The sequence below is a fragment of the Esox lucius genome, chromosome 3, assembly GCF_011004845.1.
Source record: "Esox lucius isolate fEsoLuc1 chromosome 3, fEsoLuc1.pri, whole genome shotgun sequence".
NCBI classification, from domain to species: Eukaryota; Metazoa; Chordata; class Actinopteri; order Esociformes; family Esocidae; genus Esox; species Esox lucius.
In genome coordinates, this window is record NC_047571.1 from 36,004,449 (window position 1) to 36,017,920 (window position 13,472).

The window sequence follows — 13,472 nt, forward strand, 5'->3', positions numbered from 1 at the left end:
GATGAACCCCTTCACCACCCATCACTATGGTGATGTACCCCTTCACCACCCATCACTATGGTGATGTACCCCTTCACCACCCATCACTATGGTGATGAACCCCTTCACCACCCATCACTATGGTGATGTACCCCTTCACCACCCATCACTATGGTGATGAACCCCTTCACCACCCATCACTATGGTGATGTACCCCTTCACCACCCATCACTATGGTGATGAACCCCTTCACCACCCATCACTATGGTGATGAACCCCTTCACCACCCATCACTATGGTGATGTACCCCTTCACCACCCATCACTATGGTGATGTACCCCTTCACCACCCATCACTATGGTGATGAACCCCTTCACCACCCATCACTATGGTGATGTACCCCTTCACCACCCATCACTATGGTGATGAACCCCTTCACCACCCATCACTATGGTGATGAACCCCTTCACCACCCATCACTATGGTGATGTACCCCTTCACCACCCATCACTATGGTGATGAACCCCTTCACCACCCATCACTATGGTGATGTACCCCTTCACCACCCATCACTATGGTGATGTACCCCTTCACCACCCATCACTATGGTGATGAACCCCTTCACCACCCATCACTATGGTGATGTACCCCTTCACCACCCATCACTATGGTGATGAACCCCTTCACCACCCATCACTATGGTGATGTACCCCTTCACCACCCATCACTATGGTGATGTACCCCTTCACCACCCATCACTATGGTGATGTACCCCTTCACCACCCATCACTATGGTGATGAACCCCTTCACCACCCATCACTATGGTGATGAACCCCTTCACCACCCATCACTATGGTGATGAACCCCTTCACCACCCATCACTATGGTGATGTACCCCTTCACCACCCATCACTATGGTGATGAACCCCTTCACCACCCATCACTATGGTGATGTACCCCTTCACCACCCATCACTATGGTGATGTACCCCTTCACCACCCATCACTATGGTGATGTACCCCTTCACCACCCATCACTATGGTGATGTAACTCTTTCACCACCCATCACTATGGTGATGAACCCCTTCACCACCCATCACTATGGTGATGTAACTCTTTCAATACTCATCACTACGGCAATGTAATTTCTACCTCTTCAACACTCATCACTATGGCAATGTAATCAATCAATCAAATATATTTATAAACCCCTTTTTACATCAGCAGTCGTCAGAAAGTGAATTTACAAAACACCCAGCCTGAAACCCCAAGGAGCAAACAACGACAGTGTTGTAGCACAATGGCTAGAAAAAACTCCCTAAGAGGGGCCGAAATTTAGGAAGAAACCTAGAGAGGAACCAGGCTCAGAGTGGTGACCAGTCCTCTTCTGGCTGTGCTGGGTGAACATTTTAAGACTACAAGTTGTAATAATTAGTAAATGCATGTGAGCCGTGTCCAGAGTCAGAAACCTAATCCAGGTTAGAAGCATGACCAGGTGGAAAAGCCAGTGACTCCGCCCCGAATGGCATTGGAGGGAGGGGATCCCAGTTGCGATGAGAGCCCACCTGGCAAGACAGCAAGGGTGGACAGTATCAAGACTTTCCATTCACCTTCACACCCCTGTGCCAGACTACACATAATAATAAGCCATGCTGAAGAGATGAGTCTGTAGTAAACACTTGAAAGTTTGCACTGAGTCTGCATTTCTAACCTTATAGGCAAATCATTCCATAGTAGTGGAGCTCTATGAGAGAAAGCCCTGCCTCCAGCTGTTTGTTTAGAAATTCTAGGTACAATTAAAAGGCCTGCATCTTACGATCTAAGGTTACGTGTAGGTACGTATTGCTGGATCATTTCAGCGAGGTAAGTAGGAACAAGTCCATGTAATGTTTTATAGGTTAACAATAAAGCCTTAAAATCAGGCTTAGCCTTAACAGGCAGCCAGTGGATAGAGGCTAGTACTTGAGTAATGTGTAAAAGAAAGTTGTAAGATCTAGTTAGGATTCTAGCAGCCGTGTTCAGCACTAATTGAAGTTTATGTATTGATTTATCAGGGTAGCCAGAGAGAAGAGCATTGCAGTAATCTAATCTAGAAGTGACTAAAGCATGGATACGTTTTTCTGCATCAGTTTTGATAAAAAGCTTCAGATTTTTGCAATGTTCTGAAGATTGAAAAAATCAGCTCTTGAGATATATTTTATATGTTCATCAAAGGAGAGATCAGGGTCGAGGGTAACGTCAAGGCTTCATAGTTTTTTGGGTTACAAGCATACAACCATCAAGATTCACTGTATGGTCTGCCGTAAAACCTGTTTGTTTCTTGGATCCTAAAACGAGCATTTCTGTTTTTCTTGAGTTTAAAAGCAAAACATTCTCCATTATCTACTTCCTAATATCTGAAACGCATGCTTCTAAAGCAGCAAATGTTGGGGCTTCTCTATGTTTAATTGAAATATATAACTGTGTGTCATCAGCATAACAGTGAAAATTAACATTGTAATTTCGTCCCTGCTTTTATGGGATTTACGAGACTAACAAATTGTGTACACTGCCACCTTTTATTTGTTGGGAATTTGCCCGAAAGCGCCTGCCATGGACCAGATCCTCAGCGTGTTGCTTCCTTCCTGCTGCCTCGTGACAGCGTCACATGATAGTGGTTCGTGACGTGTTCGTGTTGTAGTTATCGTCAGCTGTTAGCGGAGAGGTAGGTGACACTAACGGCCTTTTTAACGTTATAAATCCTTGTTGTCTTTAGGTTACGCGTTTTTCAATTGCAAAAACACTTACGTTTGTTGTTTTTGTGAGATTGTAGATTTTGCATTGATCCGTATGTTACGTCATTGGAATATTGGTATTGATGTTGCCAAGCCAACATTAACCTAGCTTACCCTAGGCAAGAAACACCAACATTACATTAGCTACTGCATTTACTGTACCTAGTATAGCTGTCTAACTAGTGGCTGTAGAACGATTAAAGCCAATTCAGCAGTTGTAAACCACACGTTTCGAGATTATTTTACGTCTGCTGTGACATGGAAATTATGCTTGTCAACGTGACAGCACAAATATGACAATCCCTAGCTACTGTACAGAACCTAGCTAAGAGATGACCTGAGTTAGAGAGCTGGCTAGCTAGCTGACATTGGTTTAGGGCAGATGTATTGGATTTAGACAAGTTACAATTACAAGTTTAGTAGGTACAACAATCTAGTAGCCGTTTAGACGCTATTTCCTCCCAGACCAGCCTACATTCTTATGACATGGTTTGAAGTTTAGCTAGTAAATGTCATTAACGTTTCCCAGGAATGCTGGTCCATACTCAGTGGATGGCATCACGACGTGGCTGCAAATTGGATAATGATACAACTCTTCTCAAATACACTCTGTTGTTGGGTTGAGGTTTGGGGACGGCACAGGCTACTCAAATCAACTCATGTTCCTGGAACCATTCTTAGATGATACATGCTTTTTGACATGACTCATTATCCTGAGAGTATCGATGTGACAAAGGGGCTAAACTGTAGCCTAGCTGTTCTATTAAAGGATGCATCTGGTCAGCCACAGGTTGGTAATGCGGCCCATGTTAATTATGTGGGGCCAGGTTGGTAATGCAGGGCTGTGTTAATTATGTGGGGCCAGGTTGGTAATGCAGGGCAGTGTTAATTATGTGGGACCAGCTTGGTAATGCGGAGCCGTGTTGATAATGCGGGGCCAGGTTGATAATGTGGGGCCAGGTTGGTAATGCAGGGCTGTGTTAATTATGTGGGGCCAGGTTGATAATGCGGGGCCAGGTTGATAATGTGGGGCCAGGTTGGTAATGCAGGGCTGTGTTAATTATGTGGGGCCAGGTTGGTAATGCGGGGCCGTGTTAATTATGTGGGGCCAGGTTGGTAATGCGGGGCTGTGTTAATTATGTGGGGCCAGGTTGGTAATGTGGGGCTGTGTTAATTATGTGGGGCCAGGTTGGTAATGCTGGGCTGTGTTAACTATGTGGGGACAGGTTGGTAATGCGGGGCTGTGTTAATTATGTGGGGCCAGGTTGATAATGCGGGGCCAGGTTGATAATGTGGGGCCAGGTTGGTAATGCAGGGCTGTGTTAATTATGTGGGGCCAGGTTGATAATGCGGGGCATTGGGTTTTAATCTTATGATCATAGGGAAGAGTGCCTCCTACTGGCCCTAAACACCACTTCCATCAGTATTTGGTCTCCTATCTGAGGAACAGCCCTGCTTGGCTGCATGAGCCAACCTACATCATTCTTTTAAATTCCAGCCTGGCTCCTTCTTTAATCTGTTAGTGCGCTGTCACATGCTGGTCAATACTAGTGCTAAGAACATGCCAACGTTGTGATGGTTATCATGCATTGATCAATCCCTACCTGTGTCCTTCCAGGTCATCATTGGTTCCAGTCTAGATAAGTTGTATCCTACAGGTGTGTCAGAATGGATATCCGAGGGGCAGTGGACGCTGCCGTTCCCACCAACATCATCGCTGCAAAGGCAGCTGAGGTCAGAGCCAACAAGGTCAACTGGCAGTCTTACCTGCAGTAAGTACACCATTGTCTTCTTCATCCTTCCTTTTTTTCTCCTCTCAGTAACCTCAGTTCTACCACTGTCAGTTGTCCATAAAAGTGCAGAGGCCAATGGCAGTGTGTCATTACGTTCTGTCCTTTAAGGCCCTGGTAGCTGCATTGAAGTCAGTACCCTTTCCAATCTGTTTAAAAAGTAAACACAATTACAGATTGAATAGCAGGTAAGAGAATTTCAATGGGAATTTGAGTGCACTTCCTGATTTGAAACAGAATTGATCTCAACCCTGGTACACGAATTGGTAGCTGGTGGGTTATTTTCGTTAACTGGCTGGTGACTCAACGTCCTGTGAATGTAAACTAACTTCCTCTTGTCTGTAGATTTGTAGAACTACCTCAGATTCTCCCTCCTGTCTCACAAACAGGCCTTCAACTGTTTCTCCAGTGCACCAACGATTCTCCGTATCCATGTCTTAAAACAATGATAGCCAACACTGAACAGGCACAAAAGCTGTTCTTCTAGTAAATGAGTGGTATTTACAGGGGTAATACCAGTGTTGTGTAAGACGCTCCCATTGTAATTAGGAACTAACTGTTACGACTTCTGAAAGGACCAGGAAGCTGAATAAACCTTCCCTACCAACCTGAGTTGTTGAGATGTCCCTACACCATGTCCTGACAGATTTGTTGTTAAGTCTAGGGCTTGGCAATAATACAATATAGGTTTTTATCATGGTAAAAAATTATAAAACCTACAACATCTTGTAGCTTAAAAAGTGTAAGACGCAACCTGACAGTTAACAGCCATTTTGGATTAAAAGAAGCCAAGGACGAAGAAATTACTTATTGCCCCGCATAAAATATAATGCCAACAAGTGTATCAGATGGCAGTGGTTGACCCTTTTTTGGTTACTGCTTGATTCCGTGTTTCATAGTTTTGTTGCATTCACTATTACTCTACTATGTGGAAAATAGTAAAACTCAAGAAACACTCTTGAATAACTAGGTGTGTCCAAACTTTTCACTTATACTGTACGTTTTTGACAATCTAAGTTAACTGTTGTGCTTATCTGATTAATTATATTTATTCTTAATGGGGTTTCAATGAAAAAACATGGTATCACATGGTGACGTGTGGATGTTGTCGATTCGCTGAACACGTGGGTACAGCAACGTTTACAAATGTGTCTTTGGTTTTGGTATTCTGATGTTTTGGACAACACATCTCAATTGGACTTCACCTAAACGACTGCAGCTGAAGGAGTTAAGGACTGAAATGCTGTTTGTAGTGCAGCTGAAGATTAGGGCAACCCAGGATGTTCCCTGTTGGCCCAGGAATATGTTGTGGTCTTCAATTATCTTTCATTGTCAAACATTCATTTTAATAGTCCATCATACACATTTCATTGAGTTTTGTGAACATGTTGTAATCAATATGAACATGCCTAATTCAGTTCTACTTTCTTCAAGGGGACAGATGATCTCTGCTGAGGACTGTGAGTTCATCAAGAAGTTTGAGGTGGCAAACTCTGAGGACAAACAGACCATCCTGACCAATGAAGGGCATCAGGTACAACAAAGCTACTGACAAGCTACTCTTAGTCGGGTGGAGCTACTCTTAGTCGGGTGGAGCTACTCTTAGTCGGGTGGAGCTACTCTTAGTCGGGTGGAGCTACTCTTAGTGAAAGATGAAGGAGGATGTTTTTTTGTGTGACCATAAAGGCACTGAATTCCTTGTGGCAGTCTATTGAGAGAGTCTTTGGCCTGTTGTAGAGGTGTATTGAGAGAGTCTTTGGCCTGTTGTAGAGGTGTATTGAGAGAGTCTTTGGCCTGTTGTAGAGGTGTATTGAGAGAGTCTTTGGCCTGTTGTAGAGGTGTATTGAGAGAGTCTTTGGCCTGTTGTAGAGGTGTATTGAGAGAGTCTTTGGCCTGTTGTAGAGGTGTATTGAGAGAGTCTTTGGCCTGTTGTAGAGGTGTATTGAGAGAGTCTTTGGCCTGTTGTAGAGGTGTATTGAGAGAGTCTTTGGGGTGTTGTAGAGTTGGGGTTAGGATACAGAGGTCAGTGATGTGGGGTGTTGTAGAGTTGGGGTTAGGATACAGAGGTCAGTGATGTGTTTTGATGTGTTCTTGGTCTTCAGTGTTCCAAGACGTTCCTGAACCTGATGGCTCACATCTCCAAGGAGCAGACAGTCCAGTACATCCTGACCCTCATAGATGATACCCTGCAGGTAACACACACACCTCGCTGGGTTCAATGAAGTTGCCCTAAAATTCGGGGACTGTGTATAAAAACAGCTGTTATTTCTAAATGGTGGAAATAGAATGTACACATCCCTAAGTAAAGTAATAGCTAAGCACATGCAGCAGGTAATATAAGTATTGGACACGTCACCATTGTTCTCAGTAAACATATTTCCAAAGGTGCTATTGACATGAAATTGTCACCAGATGTTGGTAACAACCCAAGTAATCGCAAAACTAAAATACAAATACGTTCAGAAAGTAAATTATGTGTAATGTGAAATGACACAGGAAAAAGTATTGCACACGCTTACTGAAATTTATTTAATACTTCATACAAAAGCGTTTGTTGGTAATGACAATAGTTATAAGAATTGAACTCATGCTAATGAGATTGAAGACAAACTTCACCCTGCCAAAGCTATTTCATTTCATCGCACAACAATATAAATTTTTCTTTTAATGTATGAATGACATTGATAAAATAACTGGTAAATTTAGCTGACTTTTTCGTAAAGTGAAAAGACTAGAGAATCATGGAAACCCCTCCTCTTTTACTGCGCCAGGGGTTGTGGTCAATATTACCCCATAAAGCATGCATAGATGCATACTTAAAAAATCCACCAGAAATAGTAGACCATCTGGAAACCTTTTGGCATACTATTTTCAGCATAATATGGTTTGGGACATACCAGTCTTCTTGCATACAAGTCTGATATACTATATAGTATGCAATTTGAGATTCAGCCTCTGTGTGTTTGAGCCAAGAGGCAAAAGCAGATGGGAAGCGTCGATTAACAATGACCACAGGAGAACTCGCTGCTGCAAGTCGACTGAAACTTGTTGACACTAAGGTGCCCGGAGTGGAATATGGCCAAGCCAATGAAAAAGCCAACCCTGAAAACATGAGCGCATCGAATATGCAAGCAGTGCATTCAAGCGTGTTTAGCAAAAGGAGGCAACACGAGCAACCTCACTAAACATTTAACTGAGCATCACTCAAACCTCTATAAAGAGTTTAAAGAGCTACAGGTGTGTTTTATGATGAACATTCTGTTGTAAATAGTAATGCAGGAATAAAATGATTAAATATGATTATTTTATTTTTTGCAACTACAGTTGACTCAAGTACACCAATAATGCCCTCTGCTATGCTGAGGGAGATGATTAATGATTAAATAAGTATTGTTTTATTATTGAGTACCACAATACTTTAATTGGTATCAGTATTGTAGTCAAAAGTTTAGTATCGTGACCACACTAAATAAAAATGCTGTTGGGGGACTTGAAGGAGGCTGTGCATGCAAGAAAGCCCTTAATCCTGAAGTACTACTACGAAGAAGAGTGTGCAAAAAATCCCTCTAGTCAATGTTAAATAGTGATAGTCAGTTACAGGGAAATTGCTAGATTGTTATTTCTGCCGAATGGGGCAACTCCAGCTGTTGTGTATGTATTTCCATGATTTTTTATTAATAAATAATTTCAATGTATAATCTTTCTGTCATTTGTTAATTAAGCTAGGTCACCTATATCTCTCAGTAAGTGTTCAAGATCATGTATCCTTTTGTTAAAATATGTAAAAAAAAAAAAAAAAAAGAGAGAATAAAAGACAACTTTCCCAAGGGGTTTACTTTTTCACATGACTGTACATATAGAATGCGTAATGTACTGCAGCCACTAATGTAAGTTAGTCACACAAAATGACAATGTTCTGTTTCTGCAGGAGAACCACCAGAGAGTAAACATATTCTTTGACTACGCAAAGAAGACCAAGAACACTGCCTGGTCCTACTTTCTTCCCATGCTCAATCGCCAGGACCTGTTCACCGTACACATGGTTAGTATCACTATTCTACACACCAGCCCACAGCTACAATCAAAGCGAAGAAATGGTAATGGGTAGAGGCATGCAACGACAGGATGTTCCAAACACTGCAGGGGCATTCTGATTGGTTAGGAGGTGTTACCATCCTCCAGGATGTTCCAATCACTGCAGGGGCATTCTGATTGGTTAGGAGGTGTTACCATCCTCCAGGATGTTCCAATCACTGCAGGGGCATTCTGATTGGTTAAATGCTGGCAATGAGAAACAGGTCCAGCAATATTTGGTTTGATCTTGGTTTGATCCTCACTGGTTTTGCAGCTGTGTCTTGGTTTGCGCTGTGTCCTTTAACAATGCTTTCCGTCAATACTACCTTCCTGCTGTGAGAACAGAGGGTAAGTGGATGTGCAGCAGAGAACAGAGGGTAAGTGGATGTGCAGCAGAGAACAGAGGGTAAGTGGATGTGCAGCGGAGAACAGAGGGTACGTGGATGTGCAGCAGACCCTCCTTTACACATCTGCTCCGGTGGACTTCAGAGTGCAGGTGGAAATCCTGCCTATCCTGATTCTTGTTGATTCCCATTGGCCCAAGAATTTATATAGCTGCCTTACAAGATATTTGTCTGCCCAGTTTGAAGCCACTGACTGCATCTGCATGGCTTTTGACTTACATCTGAGTAGAACTTGAAGGATCTATTTATTCACACTAGCATGTTGTTGGTCAACACAAGGTCATACATGTTTGCTTATTGGGATGTCTCTCACACTCACATCCAGATACTCAGATATTCCAAATAGTTTTTCCGACGGTATAAATCAAGTCTTTTTGCTGGACCGTGTAAGCAGAGCCGGTCAAGAAGAGTGAATGTCTCCGACTGACTGATTGACTGACTGTGTGACTACACGCTGTTAAATAGCATAGTGGTTAGAGATGCATTCTGCCACACAGGAGACCGGGTTTTGAATCCAGCCAGGGACAAAACAAATTAGAATTAGAGGATGAACTAAAACGTTGCTGGCTACAAGCTTCTGTAGCTACATATAGTAGCCTAAAGTCCAACAGCGATGGATTAACTGTAACTGTCTAACATCATAAAGTGTTGTTGCCCTGTGTCTTGAAACGCTGCTCTTTCACCGAGGAAGATCCGGTTATTGTGTGGGCAACGAAACATTTTGCTCTCTCCCAGCTTGTGCACTTGATAGAACTGAGAAAATACATTAACCATGCCAATTTTGTATTGCACTGAGACCACGTTGGTTTTCATTGAACAAGTGAATATCGTTACCTGAAACCAAATCATTATGAAAATAAGTTATTGACGGTCGTTTTTTTCATTATAGGTACTGTATTGCTATTAGCATCTACAGCCGTGGTTCCCAACCAGGGGTACTATGCTCCTTGGGGGTACTTGGCCTCTCTACAGGGGGTACTTGAAAACACTCATGACACCATAGGCTTATTAGTGAAATTAACATGAGGTACTTCAGGGATGCTCCAGGCATAGCTAAATTCTGTCAGTGGTACAGGAACTGAAAAGGGTTGGGAACCACTGATCTACAGTAATCAATTTCTAATTTAACACATTAAATGTAAATGTTTGATATGCAAATGGCGCTCCATACACTAGGTTTACACTAGGTTTACACTAGGTTTACACTAAGCCGGTTGGACAGAGTGAGGGTATAACATAACATTGGCTGTATGCCTTCTAGCCATGACCAAGAGAAAGACGGTAAGGGTGAGAGGACGTGGTGGCCTGGTGAGAATGACCAGAATTTCCATGTAGATTGCATTTCCAACATTTTGGTGTTAGAAATGAAGGACATCTTTTGATCTCTCTGTTCCCATCGTAAATTTGCACAGAGAGTACTCCTTGAAATGACTGCTAGATTAACATGACTGGGGAATTGGGAAATGACAGTTAAGCCGTAACATGCATATACTCAGCACTGAGTAGTGTTTGTTGCATTTGGGTAACTGTCCGTAAAGTCCTGTCCGGTTGCAGGATTTTCATTTTCCTGCTTATTAGCTTCTGATTATGGGAATCTTCAAATCTGAATTTTTGCAATATTGCGATCCGGGTTTTTGGTTTTGACCTTTTTTATTTAATTTTTTGTGGGTTGATGTTGACATGTGAGGGCTTTCTTTGACCTCAGCTTCACACTAAGATTTCTGAGGGACTTGTTGGGACACCATGTGACCAGGATATTCATGTTGATAATGCCTCATCCTGGGACAAATGTTCTGACCTGTTCTGACCTCTAACAGGCAGCCAGGATCATCGCCAAGCTTGCCGCCTGGGGTCGTGACCTGATGGAAGGAAGTGATCTCAATTACTACTTCAACTGGATCAAGACCCAGCTCAGCTCCCAGGTATTAATTCCTGCTGTACTCTGTTTGTGGAAGGTTATTCCCTAAAGCTGAAAACAGTCGGGTAAGGTGGTTTAATGCATGTCTGCTGAGTTTACTCAAAGTGTAACAAAAGGTACATGATATTCCATCTGACTTCCATTTCCATCTCCTTTCAAAGTGCCTTTCAAACAAATTATCGGTTTAGGTGGTTCTCAACCAGAAGTACCTTCTCTAGTTCCAGGGGAACTTAGCCAAGTAACTAGCCATCTACAGCAGTGACCTATCCACATGGGTACTTGAGAAGACTCAAGGGAGCATAGGCTTACTGGTTAAAGGCACCTGACGGGGTACTAAAGGGCTACTTGGTGCAGGTCAGAATTCAGTGGGTGGTATAATATCCAAAAAAGGTTTGGGATCAATGGTTTAGAAGATCGAATAAGACGGACAACTGTTTCTAGCCCATTGAAACAGACCATGCAGTGCAACCTCCCTAAATGTCCTTCTGTACATCTGATCCTGATAGGAATTGGTGGCCGTATCTTTGAGACTGTTTGAGAAACCAGGTTTCTTGTTGGAGCTTGGCCATGTAAATAGGGAGCAGAATGGCTATTTGAAAGGGGAGGCACTTAGCAATGTGAATAAGGTGATCATTTGACTTTTGTTCCCTTTTGAATTTTCTATGTTGCTTACATTTTAACTACAGTGGGGAGTATTTGATACACTGCCGATTTTGCAGTTTTTCCCACTTACAAAGCATATAGAAGTCTGTAATTTTTATCATAGGTACTCTTCAACTGAGTGACGAAAATCCAGAAAATCACATTGTATGTTTTTTAAGTAATTAATTTGCATTTTATTGCATGACACAAGTATTTGATACATCAGAAAAGCAGAACTTAATATTTGGTACAGAAACCTTTGTTTGCCATTACAGAGATCATACGTTTCCTGTAGTTCTTGACCAGGTTTGCACACACTACAGCAGGGATTTTGGCCCACTCCTCCATACAGACCTTCTCCAGATCCTTCAGGTTTCTGGGTTGTCGCTGGGCAATACGGACTTTCAGCTCCCTCCAAAGATTTTCTATTGGGTTCAGGTCTGGAGACTGGCTATGCCCCACTCCAGGACCTTGAGATGCTTCTTACGGAGCTACTCCTTAGTTGCCCTGGCTGTGTGTTTCGGGTCGTTGTCATGCTGGAAGACCCAGCCACGACCCATCTTCAATGCTCTTACTGAGGGATGGAGGTTGTTGGCCAAGATCTCACGATACATGGCCCCATCCATCCTCCCCTCAATACGGTGCAGTCGTCCTGTCCCCTTTGCAGAAAAGCATCCCCAAAGAATGATGTTTCCACCTCTATGCTTCACGGTTGGGATGGTGTTCTTGGGGTTGTACTCCTCCTCCTTCTTCCTCCAAACACGGCGAGTGGAGTTTAGACCAAAAAGCTCTATTTTTGTCTCATCAGACCACATGACCTTCTCCCATTCCTCTTCTGGATCATCCAGATGGTCATTGGCAAACTTCAGACGGGCCTGGACATGTGCTGGCTTGAGCAGGGGGACCTTGCGTGCGCTGCAGGATTTTAATCCATGATGGCGTAGTGTGTTACTAATGGTTTTCTTTGAGATTGTGGTCCCAGCTCTCCTCAGGTCATTGACCAGGTCCTGCCGTGTAGTTCTGGGCTGATCCCTCACCTTCCTCATGATCATTGATGCCCCACGAGGTGAGATCTTGCATGGAGCCCCAGACCGAGGGAGCTTGACCGTCATTTTGAACTTCTTCCATTTTCTAATAATTGCGCCAACAGTTGTTGCCTTCTCACCAAGCTGCTTGCCTATTGTCATGTAGCCCATCCCAGCCTTGTGCAGGTCTACAATTTTATCCCTGATGTCCTTACACAGCTCTCTGGTCTTGGCCATTGTGGAGAGGTTGGACTCTGTTTGAGTGTGTGGACAGGTGTCTTTTATACAGGTAACAAGTTCAAACAGGTGCAGTTAATACAGGTAATGGGTGGAGAACGGGAGGGCTTCTTAAAGAAAAACTAACAGGCCTGAGAGAGCCATAATTCTTAGGTGATCAAATACTTATGTCATGCAATAAAATGCAAATGAATTACTTAAAAATCTGGATTTTTGTTTTAGATTCTGTCACTCACAGTTGAAGTGTACCTATGATAAAAATTACAGACCTCTACATGCTTTGTATGTAGTAAAACCTGCAAAATCGGCAGTATATCAAATACTTGTTCTCCCCACTGTAAATGTGGAACTGAATGTTTGACAAAAGTATTTTGTGTGTAACCCTGCAGTATGTTTTTCTGTCTGATGAACTAACATCAGCAGGAAGTGGGCATCAGTTTTGAGTCATGTTCATGGATCCCAGGAAAAATGAAGTTGCTTCTTTTTGAAGCAGCAAGATTTAGTTCAATTATTTTGTTTCTCCTCAACAGCTTCGCTGGATCTCTCTCACACACACACACACACACACTTTGTTTCCCAGTAGAAGCTTCATGGTACAGGCTGTGTATTATTTCCCAATAGAAGCTTC

The 13,472-nt window shown here is 42.9% G+C and overlaps 1 protein-coding gene across 4 annotated transcripts in view; it reads left to right on the plus strand.

Annotated features, from left to right (window-relative positions):
* The first annotated feature begins 2,577 nt into the window (after positions 1-2,577).
* atp6v1h (ATPase H+ transporting V1 subunit H) overlaps positions 2,578-13,472 on the plus strand; it is a 37,788-nt gene continuing 26,893 nt past the window's right edge. For 2 of the 4 annotated variants that reach the window (XM_034290701.1, XM_020043046.2), the window contains exons 1-7: positions 2,578-2,684; positions 4,373-4,526; positions 5,979-6,078; positions 6,647-6,736; positions 8,473-8,586; positions 10,840-10,944; positions 11,447-11,566. In XM_034290701.1, coding sequence (XP_034146592.1) covers positions 4,423-4,526; positions 5,979-6,078; positions 6,647-6,736; positions 8,473-8,586; positions 10,840-10,944; positions 11,447-11,566 — 633 coding nt within the window. In that variant the 5' untranslated portion in view covers positions 2,578-2,684; positions 4,373-4,422. The remainder of the gene's footprint in view (positions 2,685-4,372; positions 4,527-5,978; positions 6,079-6,646; positions 6,737-8,472; positions 8,587-10,839; positions 10,945-11,446; positions 11,567-13,472) is intronic. The other 2 variants (XM_034290703.1, XM_034290711.1) reach the window with 1 other exon arrangement.